At 40.5% G+C, this 19,465-nt stretch overlaps 1 protein-coding gene across 2 annotated transcripts in view; it reads left to right on the forward strand.

Annotated features, from left to right (window-relative positions):
- The window catches only part of col5a3a (collagen, type V, alpha 3a), a 212,692-nt gene that overhangs the window by 141,977 nt on the left and 51,250 nt on the right, over window positions 1-19,465 (forward strand). For both annotated transcript variants that reach the window (XM_057861461.1, XM_057861463.1), the window contains exons 40-47: window positions 2,181-2,270; window positions 2,375-2,428; window positions 9,594-9,701; window positions 9,767-9,874; window positions 11,977-12,030; window positions 12,237-12,290; window positions 15,621-15,728; window positions 15,812-15,865. In XM_057861461.1, the coding sequence (XP_057717444.1) occupies window positions 2,181-2,270; window positions 2,375-2,428; window positions 9,594-9,701; window positions 9,767-9,874; window positions 11,977-12,030; window positions 12,237-12,290; window positions 15,621-15,728; window positions 15,812-15,865 (630 nt within the window). The remainder of the gene's footprint in view (window positions 1-2,180; window positions 2,271-2,374; window positions 2,429-9,593; window positions 9,702-9,766; window positions 9,875-11,976; window positions 12,031-12,236; window positions 12,291-15,620; window positions 15,729-15,811; window positions 15,866-19,465) is intronic.

Below are 19,465 nucleotides of genomic sequence, written 5' to 3' on the forward strand. Positions count from 1 at the left end.
AAATTAATTAATCGTAATTAATCGCAATTAATCGCAATTCAAACCATCTATAAAATATGCCATATTTTTCTGTAAATTATACATATATTCTGTAAAATAAATTGTTGGAATGGAAAGATAAGACACAAGATGGATATATACATTCAACATACGGTACATAAGGACTGTAGTGGGCATTTCACTCTACTGTCATTTAAATCTGTCTATGCTGTCCACACTCCGAAGTGTCTACTTTTTCCAAAGCTAGACAGCTAGTGAACAACGCCTTAATAATCAGACTTCTTCATTTTTCATCTGATTTATTAATAAAATGGCCTCAACCCATTGTCCTCTTTAGACCGCCGTAAAACTACAAAAAAAAAAGTACACAAGCATTGTTTAGGCAACAACGTTAGCTTAGCACGCTATACAGGTTCACTACACATAAACAAAAAGCGTCTCATACAAAAAATATAACATTTCGCTTACTAACATAATATGCACATTCTTTACAACAACCATACTTACGGACAAATCTTGTCCAAGGATCATATAAGCACAACATTACAACGTGGGCGTCAGCCCGAGACGTCGTGCAGCCATATTGAACTGTCAGTGTCAAGAAAACAATAAACCATGTCGCAAAGCGACCACAAGAGTTCGCTGTTGGACAGTACAAAAAGCCTTGCTGTAAAACTTACCAAAAGGCAGAATACCGTCTGAGCGGGACATGTGCGTTAATTGCGTCAAATATTTTAACGTGATTAATTTAAAAAATTAATTACCGTGCGTTAACGCGATAATTTTGACAGCCCTAAATATAACCCTTACTTTTCAAGGCTGTGAGTCGATCGGGTTACAGTTTCTTTGTGTAAATTATATTTACTCCGTCTTCTCTACTATAACAAGGACCAACACAGTACGACAGTCCAGAAACATCAACGGCGGGACAACGTGGCCGCCGCGAGAACGCAGTGAAACGCCGGCGTTAGAATCAGCCAATGCACAGCAGTCACAGTGCGGCCACGTGTTAGATGCGTCCTGGAAGCGGCTCAACGTGACGCACGCGAAAAGAACGTCAGAGTTTATTATTAGACGCGAGACGCGGCGCTCCTGCGTAAGTCAATACTACCAGCTAGGATCGGGCCGGAAGTCACTCATATGATAATACGGTGGATCCGGTCGATTTTCAAACTAATATGCAATCGTAACCTACTTTTTGAGTCCATCAGATCTCTTGAGTGGTAGATTGGGGCACAGTTGACTTGTCTTTGTTGATTTACTGCTGTCTTCTCTGCTATAATAATAACCAACACGGCCCTGTGTTCAATACAAAACCTTTCGACCTCAACAAAACAAATAGGAACTAATATTCACATAGGAACTAAAGTTATACAACATAAAATATACAATATAAATGAATACTACTTCACATTTGTAAAATATAAACACATACTAAAATAAATAATAGCCCATTAAATAAAATAAATTGAAATGAGCTAAAACACTTGTAATTAAATAATAAGAATAATACACACATCCTGCTTACACAATTAAATTTATTAATTTCTGTGTGGCGCTTTAACTGAGAAAATCCACCAATAAAGCTTTTGAAAACCGTTCATAAGAAAAAAAATGATTTTCTGATTATTTCATTTGTAAAATACATGTTAAAATCTTTGTCATTGGAATTGCTTTTCTCTTTAGCACAGGACTTCTTTTTTCTTCTTTCTTTCAGAAAGAAAGCTGACCAATACGCGTGGTCTGAAAGGCAAATTGTTGTTGGATTATCTTTAAATACCCGCTACTTTTTGAGCAGAATTCTAGCTTTGTATAGGCTAATGTTCCTATTGTTGAAAGCACAAAAGTGTGTAATAAACAACTAGTACATTTAAATTTTGCAATTTTTTTTTAAACTGTACCGAAAATGAACCGAACCGTGACCTCAAAACCGAGATACGTACGGAACCGAGATTTTTGTGTACCGTTACACCCCTACCGTCAAGGGCACCCAATTAGGTCATTATTAAACTATTTCAAAACACTTAACAAAGCAGTTCGTTTTAAAAGCAAGTCTGGTTTGTCTTAACACCATCAATAGCAAACAATGAGTTAATGATGTCATACATTCATGGCCCTCGACTGCATATGCACCTATTGTCTGCTATCAACTGGTTTGAGTTCTTATGTGTACTTTTCAGGGAGACTTTGGTCCACCAGGAGCACCGGGAAAGAGTGGCCCTGCAGGAGTTCAGGGATTTAGAGGAAGCAGAGGGATCCCTGGCGCAACGGTACTGCAAGAAATTACTTTGAAATCTGCAGCATTTTGATCACATGGCTGACTTCATGTCACACAAAGAGCTTGATTGCAAAGTCGATTGTGTCTCCCCGCTAGGGTCCAGCAGGCTTAAAAGGAGGAGAGGGAGTAGTTGGTATTCCGGGACTCATTGTAAGTCACATTTCAGCCTATTCACACCAATTATCAGTGTATCTATGAACCAGGAGTGTTAAACTAGTGGCCCGGGTGCAAGATCTGGCCACCGCTAAATTTTATTTGGCCTGTGAAAGTAAAACACGTGCATGAACTTCATAATTTTCTCTAAAATGAATTGTGTAACATTTACGAACAAAAGAGACTTAAAATAACAGTGTTTCCCACAGGATTTTAGGAGACTGTGGTGGGAGGGTCTCTGACCATAGGATTTTTTGAAACTGTGGTGGTGGGCTGCATCGGAGTCGGACAGCCAGACCATGTCGTGCCACGGCGAATTTTTTTTTTTTTTTTCATTATTTTTTTCCCCCAAGAAGAACCATAACAAAGATATATTTGAAATATTTAATTAGCTAGGCTAATGTTATAGCTCTCAGCTACGGTACATGTATGTAAAATGCGTTGCTGATTACAGCTACGTTACCCTATGTAATAATGCGACTTTTTTTCTCGTAGCAATAGTACGACTTACATCTCATAGTGACTCAGGGTTGGCAACCCAAACTGTTGAAAGAGCCATATTTGACCCCCCCCCCCCAAAAAAAAAACAACAAAAAACAAAAACTGATACAGTATGTCTGGAGCAGCAAAAAATTAAAAGCCTTGTACAAGCCTTATAATTATCAATACTAGCTATATTAGCCTACTATAAAAATGACTAAGTTGGCTAGAAATACATAATTAGCCTTCATGATTAAATGTTTATTTTCCCTGCAGTGGATCCTATAGCACACCACGTGACTACTCTGTTGTACGATGATACCACAAGTTTAACTTCATTACAATATTAATGAATTGAAAGAATGTTTGTATCATGTTTGTCCTCCTAGAAATCCTATTAAAACAAAAAATATATTTCCCTCCCCCATCTTTTTCCATTAAAGAAAAAAAAAAAAAAAAAAAGCTCCGAAGCAGCACTAAAGAGCCGCAGGTTTCAGACCGCCGTCGTAGCCCTCCTTTTTCCTTTTTATTTGACCCTCATAAGTACTACATTACCACAACAATAACAGTCCTTCTGTCAACTGACCCATTTACAGAACTGGGGGAATTCTAATGGCCGTGTAAAGAGTTTTTCTTGATTCGGTGAGAAGGTGAATAGTTTTTTCCCCGTTGTTCGTGAACTAAATTTCCACACATACGCACATCGAGGTACCATTGACTTAGCAAGGAGAGGTATGACAGTAATTTTTCGAGTGTCCCAGAGCTCGAGAAATTGGGGGGGGGGCGCATTTAACCAACTTTCGTCAGCCGTAATTGTCTGAAGTTGGCGCGTCGGTGCTGTGCCGAAAAATAGCCACTCCACGCGAAATGTCCCCCCGACGGGAGCGCCCACACGTCACTCGTACAAACAGCCTTTTCTTACCAATCGATGGACACGGAAACGACGTTCTTGTACCGTGAATATGTATCATTTTACTCTGCTTGAACTAATACATACTTTACTGTGACCAACGCTCTGAAAATAGAGCAAGGCTTTATTTTGGGCCCCGCCTCTCCGCGCAAGTTCAATCAAAGTTTGCTTTCCGTCCAAGACGGCCGTCCACCGCTCACTTTCGCCGAAAAGTCCGATCCAAACTATTGTAATGCCCCGGATATGGGGAAGAAGGAGAGAAGTCTGTATTTGCTTACCCACTTGATTGTGGTAACAATAATAAAGAAAAACAATTAACAAAATAACAGCGGGCTGCTATGACATGCGACTGCTATCTCTTGCTACCTCGCTCGTTCTCCCATTCTTCCTACTCGTTCCCCTTGCGTCTCTTAAATAAATAAATAAATAAAATACTACTCTAAAATGCTGCTCTCGCTCGCGCGTGTAGTAGAGTGGAGTGGGCTACAGCTGTGTAATCGGCTGACTGACGCGTCTGATTCGTATCTTTTTTTTTTTTTCGGCGGGGGGGGGGGGGGGTCAACGAGACTGTGGCGGGCCCACCTATTTAGTCAACCACTAATTGTGCAAGTTCTCCAACTTGAAAATTTTAGAGAGGCCTGTAATTGTCAACATGGGTAAACCTCAACCATGAGACACAATGTGGAAAAAAAAAAACAGAAAATCACATTGTTTAATTTTTAAAGAATTTATTTGCAAATCATGGTGGAAAATAAGTATTTGGTCTATACCAAAAGTTCATCTCAATACTTTGTTATGTACCCTTTGTTGGCAATAATGGAGGCCAAACATTTTCTGTAACTCTTCACAAGCTTTTCACACACTGTTGCTGGTATATTGGCCCATTCCTCTGTGCAGATCTCCTTTAGAGCAGTGATGTTTTGGGGCTGTCGTTGGGCACTACGGACTTTGAACTCTCTCCTCACCCCGTGGCGTCAAAATGATAACAAGAACGGGGAGCAAAAATCCCAGAACCACACGGGGGGAACTAGTGAATGACACAGAGAGCTGGGACCAGAGTAACAAAGGCGACTATCAGTAACACAATGCGCCGCCAAGGACTCAAATCCTGCACTGCCAGACGTGTCCCCCCGCTGAAGAAAGTACACGTCCATGCACATCTGCGGTTCGCTCGAGAGCATTTGGATGATCCAGAAGAGGACTGGAAGAATGTCATATGGTCAGATGAAACCAAAATAGAACTTTTTGGTAGAAACACAGTTTCTCTTGTTTGGAGGAAAAAAAATACTGAATTGCACCATACCCACTGTGAAGCATGGGGATGGAAACATCATGCTTTGGGGCTGTTTTTCTGCAAAGGGACCAGGACGACTGATCTGTGTAAAGGAAAGAATGAATGGGGCCATGTATAGAGATTTTGAGTGAATATCACCATCCATCGGCAAGGGCATTGAAGATGAGACGTGGCTGGGTCTTTCAACATGACAATGATCCCAAACACACAGCAAGGGCAACAAAGAAGTGGCTTCGTAAGAATCATTTCAAGGTCCTGGAGTGGCCTAGCCAGTCTCCAGGTCTCAACCCCATAGAAAATCTGTGGAGGGAGTTGAAAGTCCGTGTTGCCCAACGACAGCCCCAAAACATCACTGCTCTAGAGGAGATCTGCATGGAGGAATGGGCCAAAATACCAGCAACAGTGTGTAAAAAGCTTGTGAAGAGTTGCGGAAAATGTTTGGCCTCCGTTATTGCCAACAAAGGGTACATAACAAAGTATTGAGATGAACTTTTGGTATTGACCAAATACTTATTTTCCACCATAATTTGCAAATAAATTATTTAAAAATCAAACAATGTGATTTTCTTTTTTTTTTTCACATTCTGTCTCTCATGGTTGAGGTTTAACCATGTTGACAATTATAGGCCTCTCTAATATTTTCAATTGGGAGAGCTTGCACAACTAGTGGCTGACTAAATACTTATTTGCTCCACTGTAAATAAAAAAATATATATATATTTTTTTTTCTGTTTTTTGATTTAAAATAAAAAAATGAAGAACCAGAATTTTGTTGATTTCCCATTTTTGTTTATTAATATTGTAAATTAATAAAAGATAATAATAAAAAGATAAATAAATGAATACAGTGGTACCTGTTGATACAAATTTAATTTGTTCCAGGACCTGGGTTGTAAATCGAAATGGTCGTATGTCGAGCGGGTTTTTCCCATAAGAATACATTATGATTAAAGTAATTCATTCCACAGCCCAAAATCCTATGCCAAATCCTTCATAAATACTGCTGGTACAATTACAAATAGCAATTACACATAGCAAAACAAATACATTTATCAATAATAATCGCAATAATTATAATGTAACAAATCGGGATGTAATGTGGCGGTTGTGTTTTGCATGCTGTTCCTGAACGCACTAACTGACGAGAGAGTAAGAGGTGTGGTCGAACGGTAAGTTTTTACCTTTTTCATATTGTTGCTGACGTCGGCTGCGGTGAACAGTAGCCGTATTGTATTGCGCAAGCACTGAAGTAAATGATTAAAAATCTGACCAAGCTGGCGACTTCCTTGCCGATGTTACAATTATATCAAATCGGAAATAGAAAAGGCACTTTAATTGTCACCTTAACTGATAGAGACTGGCGAACGGAGGTCGGAGGATACCGGCCATATTGTCTCTCTCTGAGTGAACACGCACACCACGCTCATATTTTTCTATCATTTCCTTCTTAATTTCAATGGTAAGCGTCACCTTTTTCCTTTTTTCTCCACCTGCACCAACCTTGGGACCCATGTTGATGTCTCTCACAAGAAAATACGCCGTGAGTAGGGGTGTGCCATCTTAGGCACCCCACGATTCGATTGGATTACGATTCAGTACGGTATAGACGTTGATCACGATTATCGATGCATCATACATTATTAATTAATAAAGTAGCCAAACAAATTTCATAATGATTCAACAGGAATGATGGAAACATGCCCCCACAACAAAAAGCTGCCCTAAAGCTGTTTTTTTTCATTATTTCTTTTTTTAACAAGAAAGTGCAAAAACATGAACCATCTCAAAGGCAGTAGGCCGACTTATTTCTCAACATGCCAATACGACACAGCTGACCTTAAGCTGCTCTTTTTCACAGGAAGATGCAAAAACACTAGCTGTTTTAAAGGCAGTACTTACTCCTCTCAACAATACAATAAAATTTACACTGGTGGAATGAATTCCACATTTTCCGGAAACAAAGAAAGTGCCGTTGGAAATGAGACTGTATGTAACCAATATACTTTGTTTTCACAGATTTCTGTACTATTTAGCATTTTTGGAGTGTTACCGCTGCACTTAATTCTGCTTTTACACATTCTGCTTCTGGAGTAACTTTGGTACACCACCAAACAACGCACAAATCGACACGTTAGCGAATTCGCTAATTAGCATGCAATAGCTTGCCTGTCTCATACACAAATGTATTTTCAAGTCTTTTGAACAGGAGTAAATTTCTCGCTCAGTAACTTCTGCTGCAGCCATCTTAACCTTGCGCATCTCTTTAGGTGTCCGGGCAGCAAACGTGTCTTGGATTTCTTTCCGCTAGCAGCAAGCTGTCATTAAGTTATTGGGGAAAATCATTGTGTTTGAACATTAATGAATCGTAATGGAATTGTCACGTGTCAATTCTAGATGAATCCAATAATCGATTTTTTGGCACCCCCTTAGCCTTGAGTCAGTCATGAAAACAGTGAAATTACAACGCTGTCATAAATTGTATTTCGAGCATGTCGTCATATGTCGAGACGAGTGACGATCACATTTTACGTCGGATGTCGAAAATATCGGATGTCGAGGTACCACTGTATATAAAACACTAATTTCAAAACTAATTTTAAAAAGAGAATCTTGACTGTTTCACACCTTATTTTTTATCAAAGGAAGCAAAAATAGGAAGAGAAAAAAAATCAAGACAAAGTCATTAAGAGGCTCCACAAAATGATTTGGAAAATTTTGAGATCAACAATGCCTCTAAACTGCTTAATTGCGATCAACATAGATGAAGATTAATTTGCAAATCGACTAGTCGTGACAGCCTTAGTTTATCTGCCATTGACAGCACTAGACTTTATATCCAAAAACATTTGAATGACTCTGTAACAAAAGTCAAAAGTTTGGACACACCTCATCATTTGTGCGTTTTTTATATTTTCACTACTGTTTTAAATTCTCACTGAAGATATCAAAACTATGAACGAATATGTGGAATGATGTACTTGGCAAAAAAAAAAAAAAGTGAAATAACTGAAAACAGGTTTTATATTCTACATTCTTCAAAGTATCCACCCTTGAGGTGTCTCCAAACTTTTGGCCTATACTGTGTGAGTGTGTGTGTATATATATATATATATATATATATATATATATATATATATATATATATATATATAAATGGTAAATGGTGTTATACTTATATAGCGCTTTTCCACCTTTCAAGGCGCTCAAAGCGCTTTACACTATCTCGCCATTCACCTACTGGTGACACAGCACCAGGAGCAACGTGGGGTTCAGTATCTTGCTCAAGGATACTTAGGCGAGTTCATCAGGGCGAAGAATCGAACCCACAACCTCTGGGGTGGGGGACAACCACTCTACCACTGAGCCACGCCACCCCATATATATGAAATACTTTGTTGGATTCTTGTTCATTTCATTCATTTAAAAAAAAAAAAAAAATTATTGCTTTACAACTTTTATAGACAACATTTTAACGGCTAGGTCTTTATTTTAAAGGGGTTCAGAATTTTTGACATTATGCTTAATCTTGGAGTTAGCGGGAGTTTAATTTGTCGTAGGAGTTGATTTAAACAAATTCTGTGCAGTTTGTCAGTTATTTGTTTGTTTCAGGGCTCCTTAGTGGCTACGCTAGCATGAGTCAATGGTGCCTGCTTAGCATACCAATAAAAAACCTGAGAATCACCAATGATTATGCAATCAATAATGTTGCCTTTGTTTTCAGGATGAAGTTATGGTGGTTAAAATCAACTCCATCGACTAATTAAACCCCTGCTAACTCGAAGATGAAACCTTATCTGAAAAATTCAATTACATGCGATGAAATTTTTCTGTTGTCATTTTTATGTTGAGGCAGGAAAGGGAGAAAAATTGGGGGAAAGTAACTAATAAATTACTTTTAAAGTAACTTAGTTACTTTGACAATAAAGTAATCAGTAAAGTAACTAGATTACTTTTTTTGAGGAGTAATCAGTAATCAGTGATTAAATTCCTTTTTCAAATAATCTGTGACAACACTGGTTGTGAGGTAGATATCCGTGACTTATTTGCAGACACTATTTTTTTCACTATGATGTACAGTAATTTGTTTAAAAGTTTAGAATATGCGAGTGAATAATTGTATAAAGTTGTTTTTTTTAACTAAATATTAGACATCAATGAATGATTTGAAGGTAAAAATGATAGACATTTCAAATATTAAATATAATTACTTCTTTTTATGGCTGGGTTGAATCAAAAGCGGTTGTGCGTTGTCTGTAAACGGGGGTCTCCAGGGTAAAACGGACAAATTAAAAATAGTTCGGGGGCTTAATGCGCCATGAAACTGCTATGACAGCATTTAGACATATTGTTCTACCAAACATACATAACATAACATAAACCGACATAATAGCCCTCAGTTTGAAATCCCTGCTCTAAAGTAAATGGTAGCGCGTTAGAAAGAAAAGCCTCTATGATGAATAAATCAATTTTTCTCCCAGGGTGCAACAGGAGAAAGAGGACCCGCTGGGGCAGTGGGTGCTATTGGCCAGCCAGGGCGGCCCGGAAGTGTAGGCCCTGCTGGGCCTTTGGGAGAGAAAGGCGAACCAGTGAGACGTGAAACATTCCAAATCTGAGTCGATGTGTGAGGATAACCATGATTTTTGTTTATAAGGGAGAGAAAGGACTTGCTGGGCCGGCCGGGCATGACGGGGAACAAGGACCTGTCGGACTGCCAGGATCTGGGGGACCACCTGGGCCTCCAGGAGAAGACGGAGACAAGGTATTTAACTTGCTTTTTGAGGGGTACTGACTCATCACTAATGTGGTATCTTGAAAGTCTTTTTTGGTAACAATCCTCTCCAATTTTGTCCCTGGAAGAATTACATTTACAGTGCAATTTATGATGACAGATATCCAATCATGTGGCGTCCGATAATTATTCAGCTGTGAAATTCTCAGTGTGAGTGTGGGATCACACTCCCTGGGAAGGTGTACTCAGGGGTACTGGAGAGGAGAGTCAGTCGGGAAGTTGAATCTCGGATTCTGGAAGAGTAGTGTGGTTTTCTTCCTGGCCGCCGAACAGTGGATCAGCTCTATACCCTCAGCAGTGTTCACGGGGGGTCATGGGAGTTTTACCCAACCAGTCTACATGTGTTTTGTGAACTTGGAGAAGGCGTTCGACCGTGTCCCCAGGGGAGTCCTGTGGGGGGGTGCTCTGGGAATATGGGGTATCGGAATGCCTGATACGGGGGGTCCTGTATGACCGGTGTCAGAGTTTGGTCCGGGTTTTAAGTCGGATCCGTTTCCAGTAAGGGTTGGACTCCCCCAAGGCTGCCCTATGTCACCAGTTCTGTTCATAACTTTGATGGATAGAATATCTAGGCGCAGCCAAAGCGTTGATGGGGTCCGGTCCGGTGGCCTCAATATTGCCTCTCTGCTTTTTCGCAGATGATGTAGTGTTGTTGACTTCATCAAGCTGTGACCTTCAACTCTCACTGGAAGGGTTCGCAGCCGAGTGTGAAGCGGTCGGGATGAGAATTAGCACCTCCAAATCCAGAACCAGGGTCCTTAGTCGGGAAAAGGTGGAATGTCCTCCCCGGGTCAGGGATAAGATCCTTTCCCAAGTGACAGAAAAATAGAACGGGAGATCGACAGGCGAATTGGTGCCGCATTTGCAATGATGCGGACTCTGCATTGGTCCGTCGTGGTAAAAGAGGGAGCTGAGCCGAAGTCAATCTATGTTCCTACCCTCACCTGTGGTCACAAGCTGTGGGTCATAACCGAAAAAACAAGATCCTGGAAACAAGTGACCAAAATGAGTTTCCTCTGGAGTGTGTCCGGGCTCTCCTTTAGAGATCAGGTGAGAAGCTTGGTCATGTGAAGGGGGTCGGAGGAGAGCCGCTGCTCCTCTGCATCGAGAAGAGCCTGATGAGGTGGCTCGGGCATCTGTTTAAGATGCCTCTGGGGCGCCTACCTGTTGAGGTGTTCCGGGCATGTAGGAGGAGGCCGCAGGGCTGACCCAGGACATATTGGGGAGACTATGTCTCTCGGCTGGCCTGGGAACACGTTGGGATCCCCCCAAGAAGCACTGGATGAAGTGGCTGGGGAGAGGGAAGTCTGGGCTTCCCTGCTGAAGCTGCTACCCTAGCGACCTGACCTCAGATAAGCGGGGTAAATCTTGAGTCCTTGATCTTTTGGCACATCTACATCAAATTATAATCAATTAACCACGAAAAACAAGAGATCACTGCATTTCTCTGATACCTCAAAATACTTCCAAACCGCTTCATACTGGCTGTGAGCCAGTAGTGGCCTGTATGTTGCTTCTCGCCATGTTTTGACCGTGAACCAAAATGCAATTTTAACAATTTGCAGCTGAAAGTTTTTGGCAAATTTTCGATCACATCTCTAATTTTCATAATTAAATCAATTTAATTTAATGGAAAAACAACTAAAACACTGGTCGCCACAGCAATGAAACTAAACGGATGAAAAGCCTGCCTTGATGATAGCTCTTCCGGTTACTGACGCTGGCTTCCAGGCCAACAGCGAAATGGGATTAAAATTGTGTTCATGTGGTTCATTTTACATAGAAAAGGACTATGAGTTGTGGCTCAGCGAAGTACAAATCTATCAAATTCAGTAAAGTACCTCCTGACGCGACGGGGAGACTTTAAGACTTTAATCTCATAATATTACGACTATAATGTCATAATATTTTAACGCGATTTTACTCTAGTATTATTATGACTATTTTCTCGTAATATTACGACTTTATTATGATGTATTTATTCTGGTTGGTTTTTGTCTTTGTGTGGTCCTATTACTCTCGTCGTATGACCACACTCGGTCGCTTGAAGGTCTGTACATTTGTCTCCTCAGGGTGAGACAGGAGGACCAGGCCAAAAGGGAAGCAAAGGAGACAAAGGAGAAGCAGTGAGTATGAATTCATTTCAGTAATCTCAGTATTATGCAAGTGACTTGCATCAGTGGGAGGCAGAGGACATCCTGGCTCATAATTGGTTTGGGATAATTCATTATGATAACAGTTTGCCTGTACAATGCACCCTGCCGGTATAATGAGCAGATGGCATTTAATCATGTCTTCAGCGAAAGTATTTAACAGTCGCTCTGCTTTTAAGGGACCTCCAGGACCTATTGGAATTCAAGGACCTGCGGGACAACCAGGACTGACTGTAAGCGATCTCAATGCATGCCGTGCATCTAGTAACATGTTTGTGTGGTACTTACTGATACGTTTCTTGAAAATGTTGATTTATTTGGGTTAATAGGTAACACTTTATTTGACAGCGGTGTCATAAGACTGTCATCTTGCAAATTATGTCACTAACTTATTTATGTCCAGCTCGGATCTATGACATCCATTCAAAATTGAGGTAATTTGCCAGATGACACAAAATGACATCGATCATAAGCATTCATTAATGCTCATGGCAGTGTCATTTCATAAATATGATGGTCTTATGACACTCTTATGGCGCTACTGTCAAAGAAAGTGTTACCAAATACCATAACTAGCAATTGATGAAACAACTGGAAAAGTAACTGAAGAAATAATTAGCACAGAACATGAATTTTGATTGTTATTTGCATCTGTTGCATCTGTAGCGCTGCAATGCATGCTAGGAGGCATGTTAGACGACAACAGTGTTGACAGCAGGTGGCAGCAGAAGTTGACTGTGTCCCCGAAGGGAGCATGACGGCCAAATGAAACTTCTTGAAGCATTGAAGCTTTGCAGCCAATTGGTTCAAAGCTTCAAGGTGATTCATTTGATCTTATGACAGTCTTATGCTGCTACTGTCAAAGAAAGTGTTACCAAATACCCTAACTAGTAATTAATGAAACAACTGGAACAGTAGCTAAAGAAATAATTAGCACAGAACATGAATTTTTATTGTTATTTTCATCTGTAGTGCTGCAATGCATGCTAGGAGGCATGTTAGATGACAGTGTTGACAGAAGGTGGCAGCAGAAGTTGACTGTCTCCCCCAAGGGAGCAGTGACGGCTAAATGAAGCTTCTTGAAGCATTGAAGCTTTGCAGCCAATTCATGGTGATTCATTTGGTCTTATGACAGTCAATGATGCCGCTGTCAAATACAGTGTTACCAGTTAAAATCTTTTGGTGTAAATATCCCAAAATACAGTGAGAACAGCAGCGGCTTATAGTTCGGTGCGGCTTATCTATGAACAAATGCCGTTTTTGTGTCAAATTTGGTGTATGGCGGCTTATAGTCAGGTGCGCCTTATCGTCCGAAAATTACACTATATACAATTTTTTAAAAATATGAAATTACTGCACACTCATTTGAAAGTAAAGTAAGTGCTATCATGGCCTGGTAAGACACTGCTTAACTCATTGGCTGCCATTGATGGCACTATACGTCCAATCCATTTGAAGGGGAGGGTGGCAGCGAATGAACACCCTCCCACTTCAAATGGATTGGGCGTATCCGAGTGATAAACTCATTTAAATTCACAGCAGAAGCATTAAAACACTTTTCATTGTCCTTTCCAAAATGACAATAGGGCAGCTATGCCGGTAGGGGTGACGTTCCCATCAAAATCATTGCATAACTATTTAATTTCTCAACTGATTTTTTAAAAACATTATTTTAGCAATTTAAAAGCATCTGCTATTTATTCATTGGCTTTATTACTGTGCAGATAATTTTGAAAAAGTATAAACAGTTTCCTGAGCGAAATATGGGCGGTGCCATCTTGGAAAATGTCTGCTCCAAACTTCCGGGCGATGACGCAACACATGAGGCCGGTCCTTTCTATGCATGCGTGGTTTACTCGAATGTCGGCGTACCCTGCAGAAGCGGGGGTCCTTAAACGCACCTTGAACGCAGTGCGGAGAGGTATAGAATTACTCGGCAAAATACCCTGGAGGAAATTATCTGTCCTAGTATAAAAGTAGCCTAAGAGCACATGTACACATGAAGAACATGCTTGCGCACACGAAGAAGAGGGCACGCGCACACACGAGGAAGAGCGCATTTGCTCATATGAAGTCTCGCAGCCGAGTGTGAGAGAGAGGGTAACGATGCAGCTTTAAGCCTGCGCGGACATTTGTTGCTTGTGAAGCATTCACAGAGGCAACACTTGTTTATAACACCTTTTGTACTGGTTATCGTGCATTTTCAATTGTGCTCGAATACTTGGGGCGAACTTATGTGATTGTTTTTGATATTGTGTGGACGCTAACTGATACATGCTAATTTTTTGTGTGGATTGTTATTGCTGTATCACTGTTATTGAAGATGAAACATTTAATATTTTTTAATATTTATGTTTTTTTTTATTTTAGTTTCATTCTGCAAGTGTTGATGTCATGAGCAGCTGAATTAAATTAGCAAACCACATGGGTGTCTGACATCATTTCGGAGCTTAGCATCAACATCTTGGCAAAGACGGTACAATGACGTACAGTACGTTTTTGGATAGTTATTTTGAGACTTAGGGCGTAATTAGGGGTATTATAGGGTTAATTGTGACTTACGCCAAATTTCAGGTTACGTCGCCAGCGTAGGAAAATAACTTGTTCGTAACTTGGGACTACCTTTATTTTTTAGTTTCATGATAATAAGGGACAAAGCGTGTCCCTTGAAAGCTCAATACGGGCCGCATACTTGTGCTTCTCAATACCAGACGATTCTGTTTTTCAAGGGACGGTTGGCAACTCTAGCTGTGCTAGACGTCCAATCCATTTGAAGTGGGAGGGTTTGCAGCAAACTATTAGTGATAAAGTCACTCAGAAGGAGCATTGGACTACACGCAATTGGACGTCCATCATTGTCTTGGGTCGACAAATTTTTTTGTTTTTTGGCGTGCGTAGCCGGCGGCCATATTAGGTAGGGCAATCAGTGTTGGAAACCAGATCTCAAAAAAGTACGTATTTCACAGCATCAGCACATTATTCCCTTGTACTCCCGATACCGGTGACGCCATTTTAATTCAGAATCGTTTTCTATTCTAGTATCAGTGCAACACTATGTCAGGAAAACGCGGGAAGGCAGGCAGGTTGTGTGGACCCAATTGCAGGGAAACAAAAAAAGGCAAGGGAGGTGCGGTGCAAAAATGATTTAATTAAAGCCATCTAAAAACAAAGTACAAAACAAAGGCTGTGGTAATCAAAAGATAGCACTGAGGCAAACAAAACTATCACTAACAAAAGACTGCTTTTCAAAAACTCACACGGAACACGAGGGCTTGGAATAATGCTGACCAGACCATTGACGTGGACGTTGACGATGATGCAACAAGGACTGAAAAGAAACTGGGAGCTTATATACACACGCAGACAAAGGGTAACGAGACAATGAGGAACAGATGGGTGACACAGGTGGACGCAGATTGGAGGATACACAAGGAGCGGTACACCAGGTGAAATCAATGGCAATTACAAGGACACACTAGGAGGGAATCAACACAAAACCTAACACACTACTTGTGAGGGATCCTTTGATTTATTTCACAGCATTGATCCTTTTCGTGTTTCAGGGGGCAGATGGTGAGCCAGGTCCTCGTGGGCAGCAGGGAATGAACGGCGTCAAAGGAGATGAAGGACTGAGAGGTTTTAAGGGAGCAACTGGTGCTGCCGGCCTACAGGTCAGTAGGACGACCTAGCAGATGATGAATTCATTATCGGATCGTTAATATGAAATCATCTAAATCCCTGTCCTTGTGTGCAGGGAATGCCAGGACTGTCAGGCGAGAAAGGAGAAAGTGGGCATGTGGGTTCGATGGTGAGTTCAATTAATTAATGCAACTTTCTCAATTATTCATTCAACTCACTGGCTGCTTTTGGCAAACGTTCATTCTTTTGCTTCAAAGGGATTGTGCGTCTACTAGAGATAAACTCATTTTCAGAGTTTTAAAATTAATTTTGCCAGCCGTTCCCTGTCAAAATAGATTGGATGTCTAGTACCGTAAATGGCAGCCAAGGAGTTAACTACTCTGTGTTTTATTTATATTTTTATTGTTTTTATTGGAGGAACGATACATACGCCAACTTGACAAAAATTCATTTTTAGTGTGTCTCAAGTTTTATCCTTCCTTGCTCGGTATCAACATATTTTTAATGCACTTTATTAACTCCTTCAATGCCATTGAAATTCATTAATTATTGTAACTCACGATTTACAGTGCTACAGTAGATGTCCAATCTATTTGAAAGTGATGGGCTGGTTTGTCAGCCTCCCACTTCAAATGGATTGGATGTGTACTTGTGATGAACTCATTTAAATTCACAGTAGAAGGATGAAAGAGCACGTGATTGGACGTCTACTATCATTAATGGCACTTGAAGAGTTAAGTGACGGACGAAACGCGTATTTAAGTGCCTGTGACAGCATAAAAAAATCTTAAATAGCATTATTATATGAATTAGAATCATATTTTGATACGATTTGACTATACACAACAATTTGGCAAAGCGTAGATGATGAGAAATTAGTCTCTTAATCTGCCGTTTAGCCCCTGCCTGTCATTATAGCGCTCTAGCGTCTCCAGCTGGAGGATGACGAAGGCAGGGTTAAGTTTTCACCTGATTTAGAATTCAGCCCATTGAGGGGGAATTATTCAGAATGAGGAAATGCGACGAAGAGAGCAGCAAAATGTAATTGTTTCAATCTCTCTACGCCAATATTTTTACAGCATATTCTTTTTATCTACGTATTTTTCTCCAATTGCTTTATAAATGGTATGGTCATGACAAATGACAGTCTTGTGCTAAATGGAATATGAAATACTTGTGCATTTATTCAGTACGACATGGCAAAATTACTGCATAATGGTCAAAACTGTTGATTTCTTGCACCTCTGAAACGATATTTTATGCCACTAGAGTTAGTCCGGCTTTTGTCATTTCCCTGCCCCAGCTTCGGAGAGCGTAAACAAAGCAAGAGTCGTGACAGCTAGCCGACATGCTAACCCAAACCGAGCGGCGTTTCAAAGTCTTATTCTCACCGTTCGAAGCGAAAAATCACCAAAACTACCCCGGATCAATTCACACAGCAGCGGGGTTGTTAATTGTCTTCACTGCTCAGCAAATCCCCAGCCCCCCATCCTGCCGGCGGCGAGCAAGTTACAGCTCGTCGTTCCCTTGCTGCGGGCAGGAGAGCTCTATGCCGGGGAAGCAGCTGGAGAATGACCGCCGGACAAATCGGCCGACATCAGAGGAGCGCGTAGCTGCCCGAGCCCAACCCGAGTATAGTGGTCTATTGCCAGGCACACGACCGACAACCGCACAAGCATAAGCAGCCTGTAGCACTCTCCCGGCGGGCACGGAAGAGGACGGGGGGAGGGGCGGCAAGGAGTATTGTCAGCCACAAAATGCAAACCATCGTTGCCATGATCCCAGTATTTGACATAATACAAAACACATAGTTTAATCACTGCCTCGTAAGTCCAATGATTCCACGGTTGTCGGACTTGTCTTGGCCAATCTCGGGGTGAACGTGAACTTTTTGAAACCCAAAAAGGCTCACACACACCTCCCTGGTGCAGCAACCAAACCTTGCAGCACATTTGGCTGGCGTGATGTGAAAAATAAACAAATTAATCCGCAAAATCAGATGAATTCGCAGTCCATCTGCATGTTATAAAGCAATGCTGTATTGTGAGATGCTGACCCAGGTGGCGTCACATTCGCATTCGTCCTCAACCCGAGACTGGAGCCGGAAGTCACTCATTTTCATGGAGCGGGATTCATAAAATTGAATTAATAAAACGATCGCTTACACACACATCCAAGCGGTCCATTTAATTCGGGAGCATAAAATACCACATGAAATATGAAATAAACTTTCTTTTTGCTGTCATAGGCACTTTAAGGCGCTGTCCTTAAGGACTAAAACCCAACCTTGTTTCATTTTTCTGTGCTCCTGCATATACCATTGAACAGATTACCATTTACAGTAATCTGTGATAATCTGACAACAGATAAACATGAAACAAACTTCAAAGTTTGAGTTTCTGTAGCTCTTTTAGAGAAAACAATCTTTTGAAGACATAGGCATATTTTTCTTCTGTGATGATTATAAGGAATGACTTTTCATTGTTCTCGAATGAAAAATGATAGGTTGCGCTCTTACTGCATACATTATCCTGGGTAGATTAATAATGGTATTGTTCAGACAAGACTTGATGCAAGATGGCAGATTGGAGAGCACATCTGTTTTTTGCTTTCACTGATCTATTGGGACACTGCACAGGTAAACTAATATAGTCCTTCAAAGGTACTATCCTGGAGAAGGAAAGCTAAAGTCTGCCAGCTGCAATATCTTCACAGTAAAACACGTTCACGTTCCAATGTACAGAATAGCACTAAATGCAAGAAAGCATGGAAGAAAAAAGAATACTTAACCCTTTATTGGGGACTCATTGGTTGCCATTGACGACATTGGATGTCCAATCCATTTGGACTGGGAGTCAAAATGAATTGGACATCTAGTGTCATCAATGGCAATGAAAAACTAGCATTAACGTACATCCAGTTCTTGGTCTGGATGTCTATCCTTGTGAATGACGGGCAAAGAGTTAAATACTATGAAATTTAACAAAATAAAAAAATGTATATTGTTATTGTGGGCCATAACCAGAGTGTGTTTCTGATTTAATTCTAACTTGTATTAAGTTAGTCTTTATTAGCATTTTAACCCTAACCCATTAACGATAATTACGACAAAATTCTAATTATAATAGAGAACTGTACAAGACATTGTGGGTCATGTAGCCACACTAAATAACACAAAATGTGATTTCCACATATGCGTAATGCAGGTCTATATAGGGTTAAATAATTTTTTTGTCTTTAATTTCCCCAAAAAGTCTGACCAGGACACACTTGCCATTCACTGACATTGGCAGCTATGGATGTTAAATATACTCGTTCAAGGGAGCGGAGATGGGCTAGATGTACTGCAAATTCTGGCCCAAATTCGTAAAACAGCCCCAGTGTCTTTTTGAACAATGGCCCTAACTCAGTAAGGAGTCACTTCCTGGATCGGCAACAGTTTTGGGCCATAAGTGGTCCAAAGTAGCAGACACTACATTGATGTATGGCCCGGATATGGCACACATTTGGGCCGGATTTGTATCAGAACCGTTTTCATTATTAAATTTGGGGTCCATTTTGTTCAATGTATCATACTTTAATGTGTTTTTATTGCAAATTAAATGTGTTTATTAAAGCAATAATGGCAGCACTTCTTTTTCATGCCATTTATTAATGCAAACATATTAATGCAACATACAACAACAATATAACATTGTTTTTTCACAAAATATTTTAATTGGAACAAGCAACTCAACATTAAAGATGACACTTTTTTAGACTGTAAACA

The sequence above is a fragment of the Corythoichthys intestinalis genome, chromosome 16, assembly GCF_030265065.1.
Source record: "Corythoichthys intestinalis isolate RoL2023-P3 chromosome 16, ASM3026506v1, whole genome shotgun sequence".
Taxonomy (NCBI): Eukaryota; Metazoa; Chordata; class Actinopteri; order Syngnathiformes; family Syngnathidae; genus Corythoichthys; species Corythoichthys intestinalis.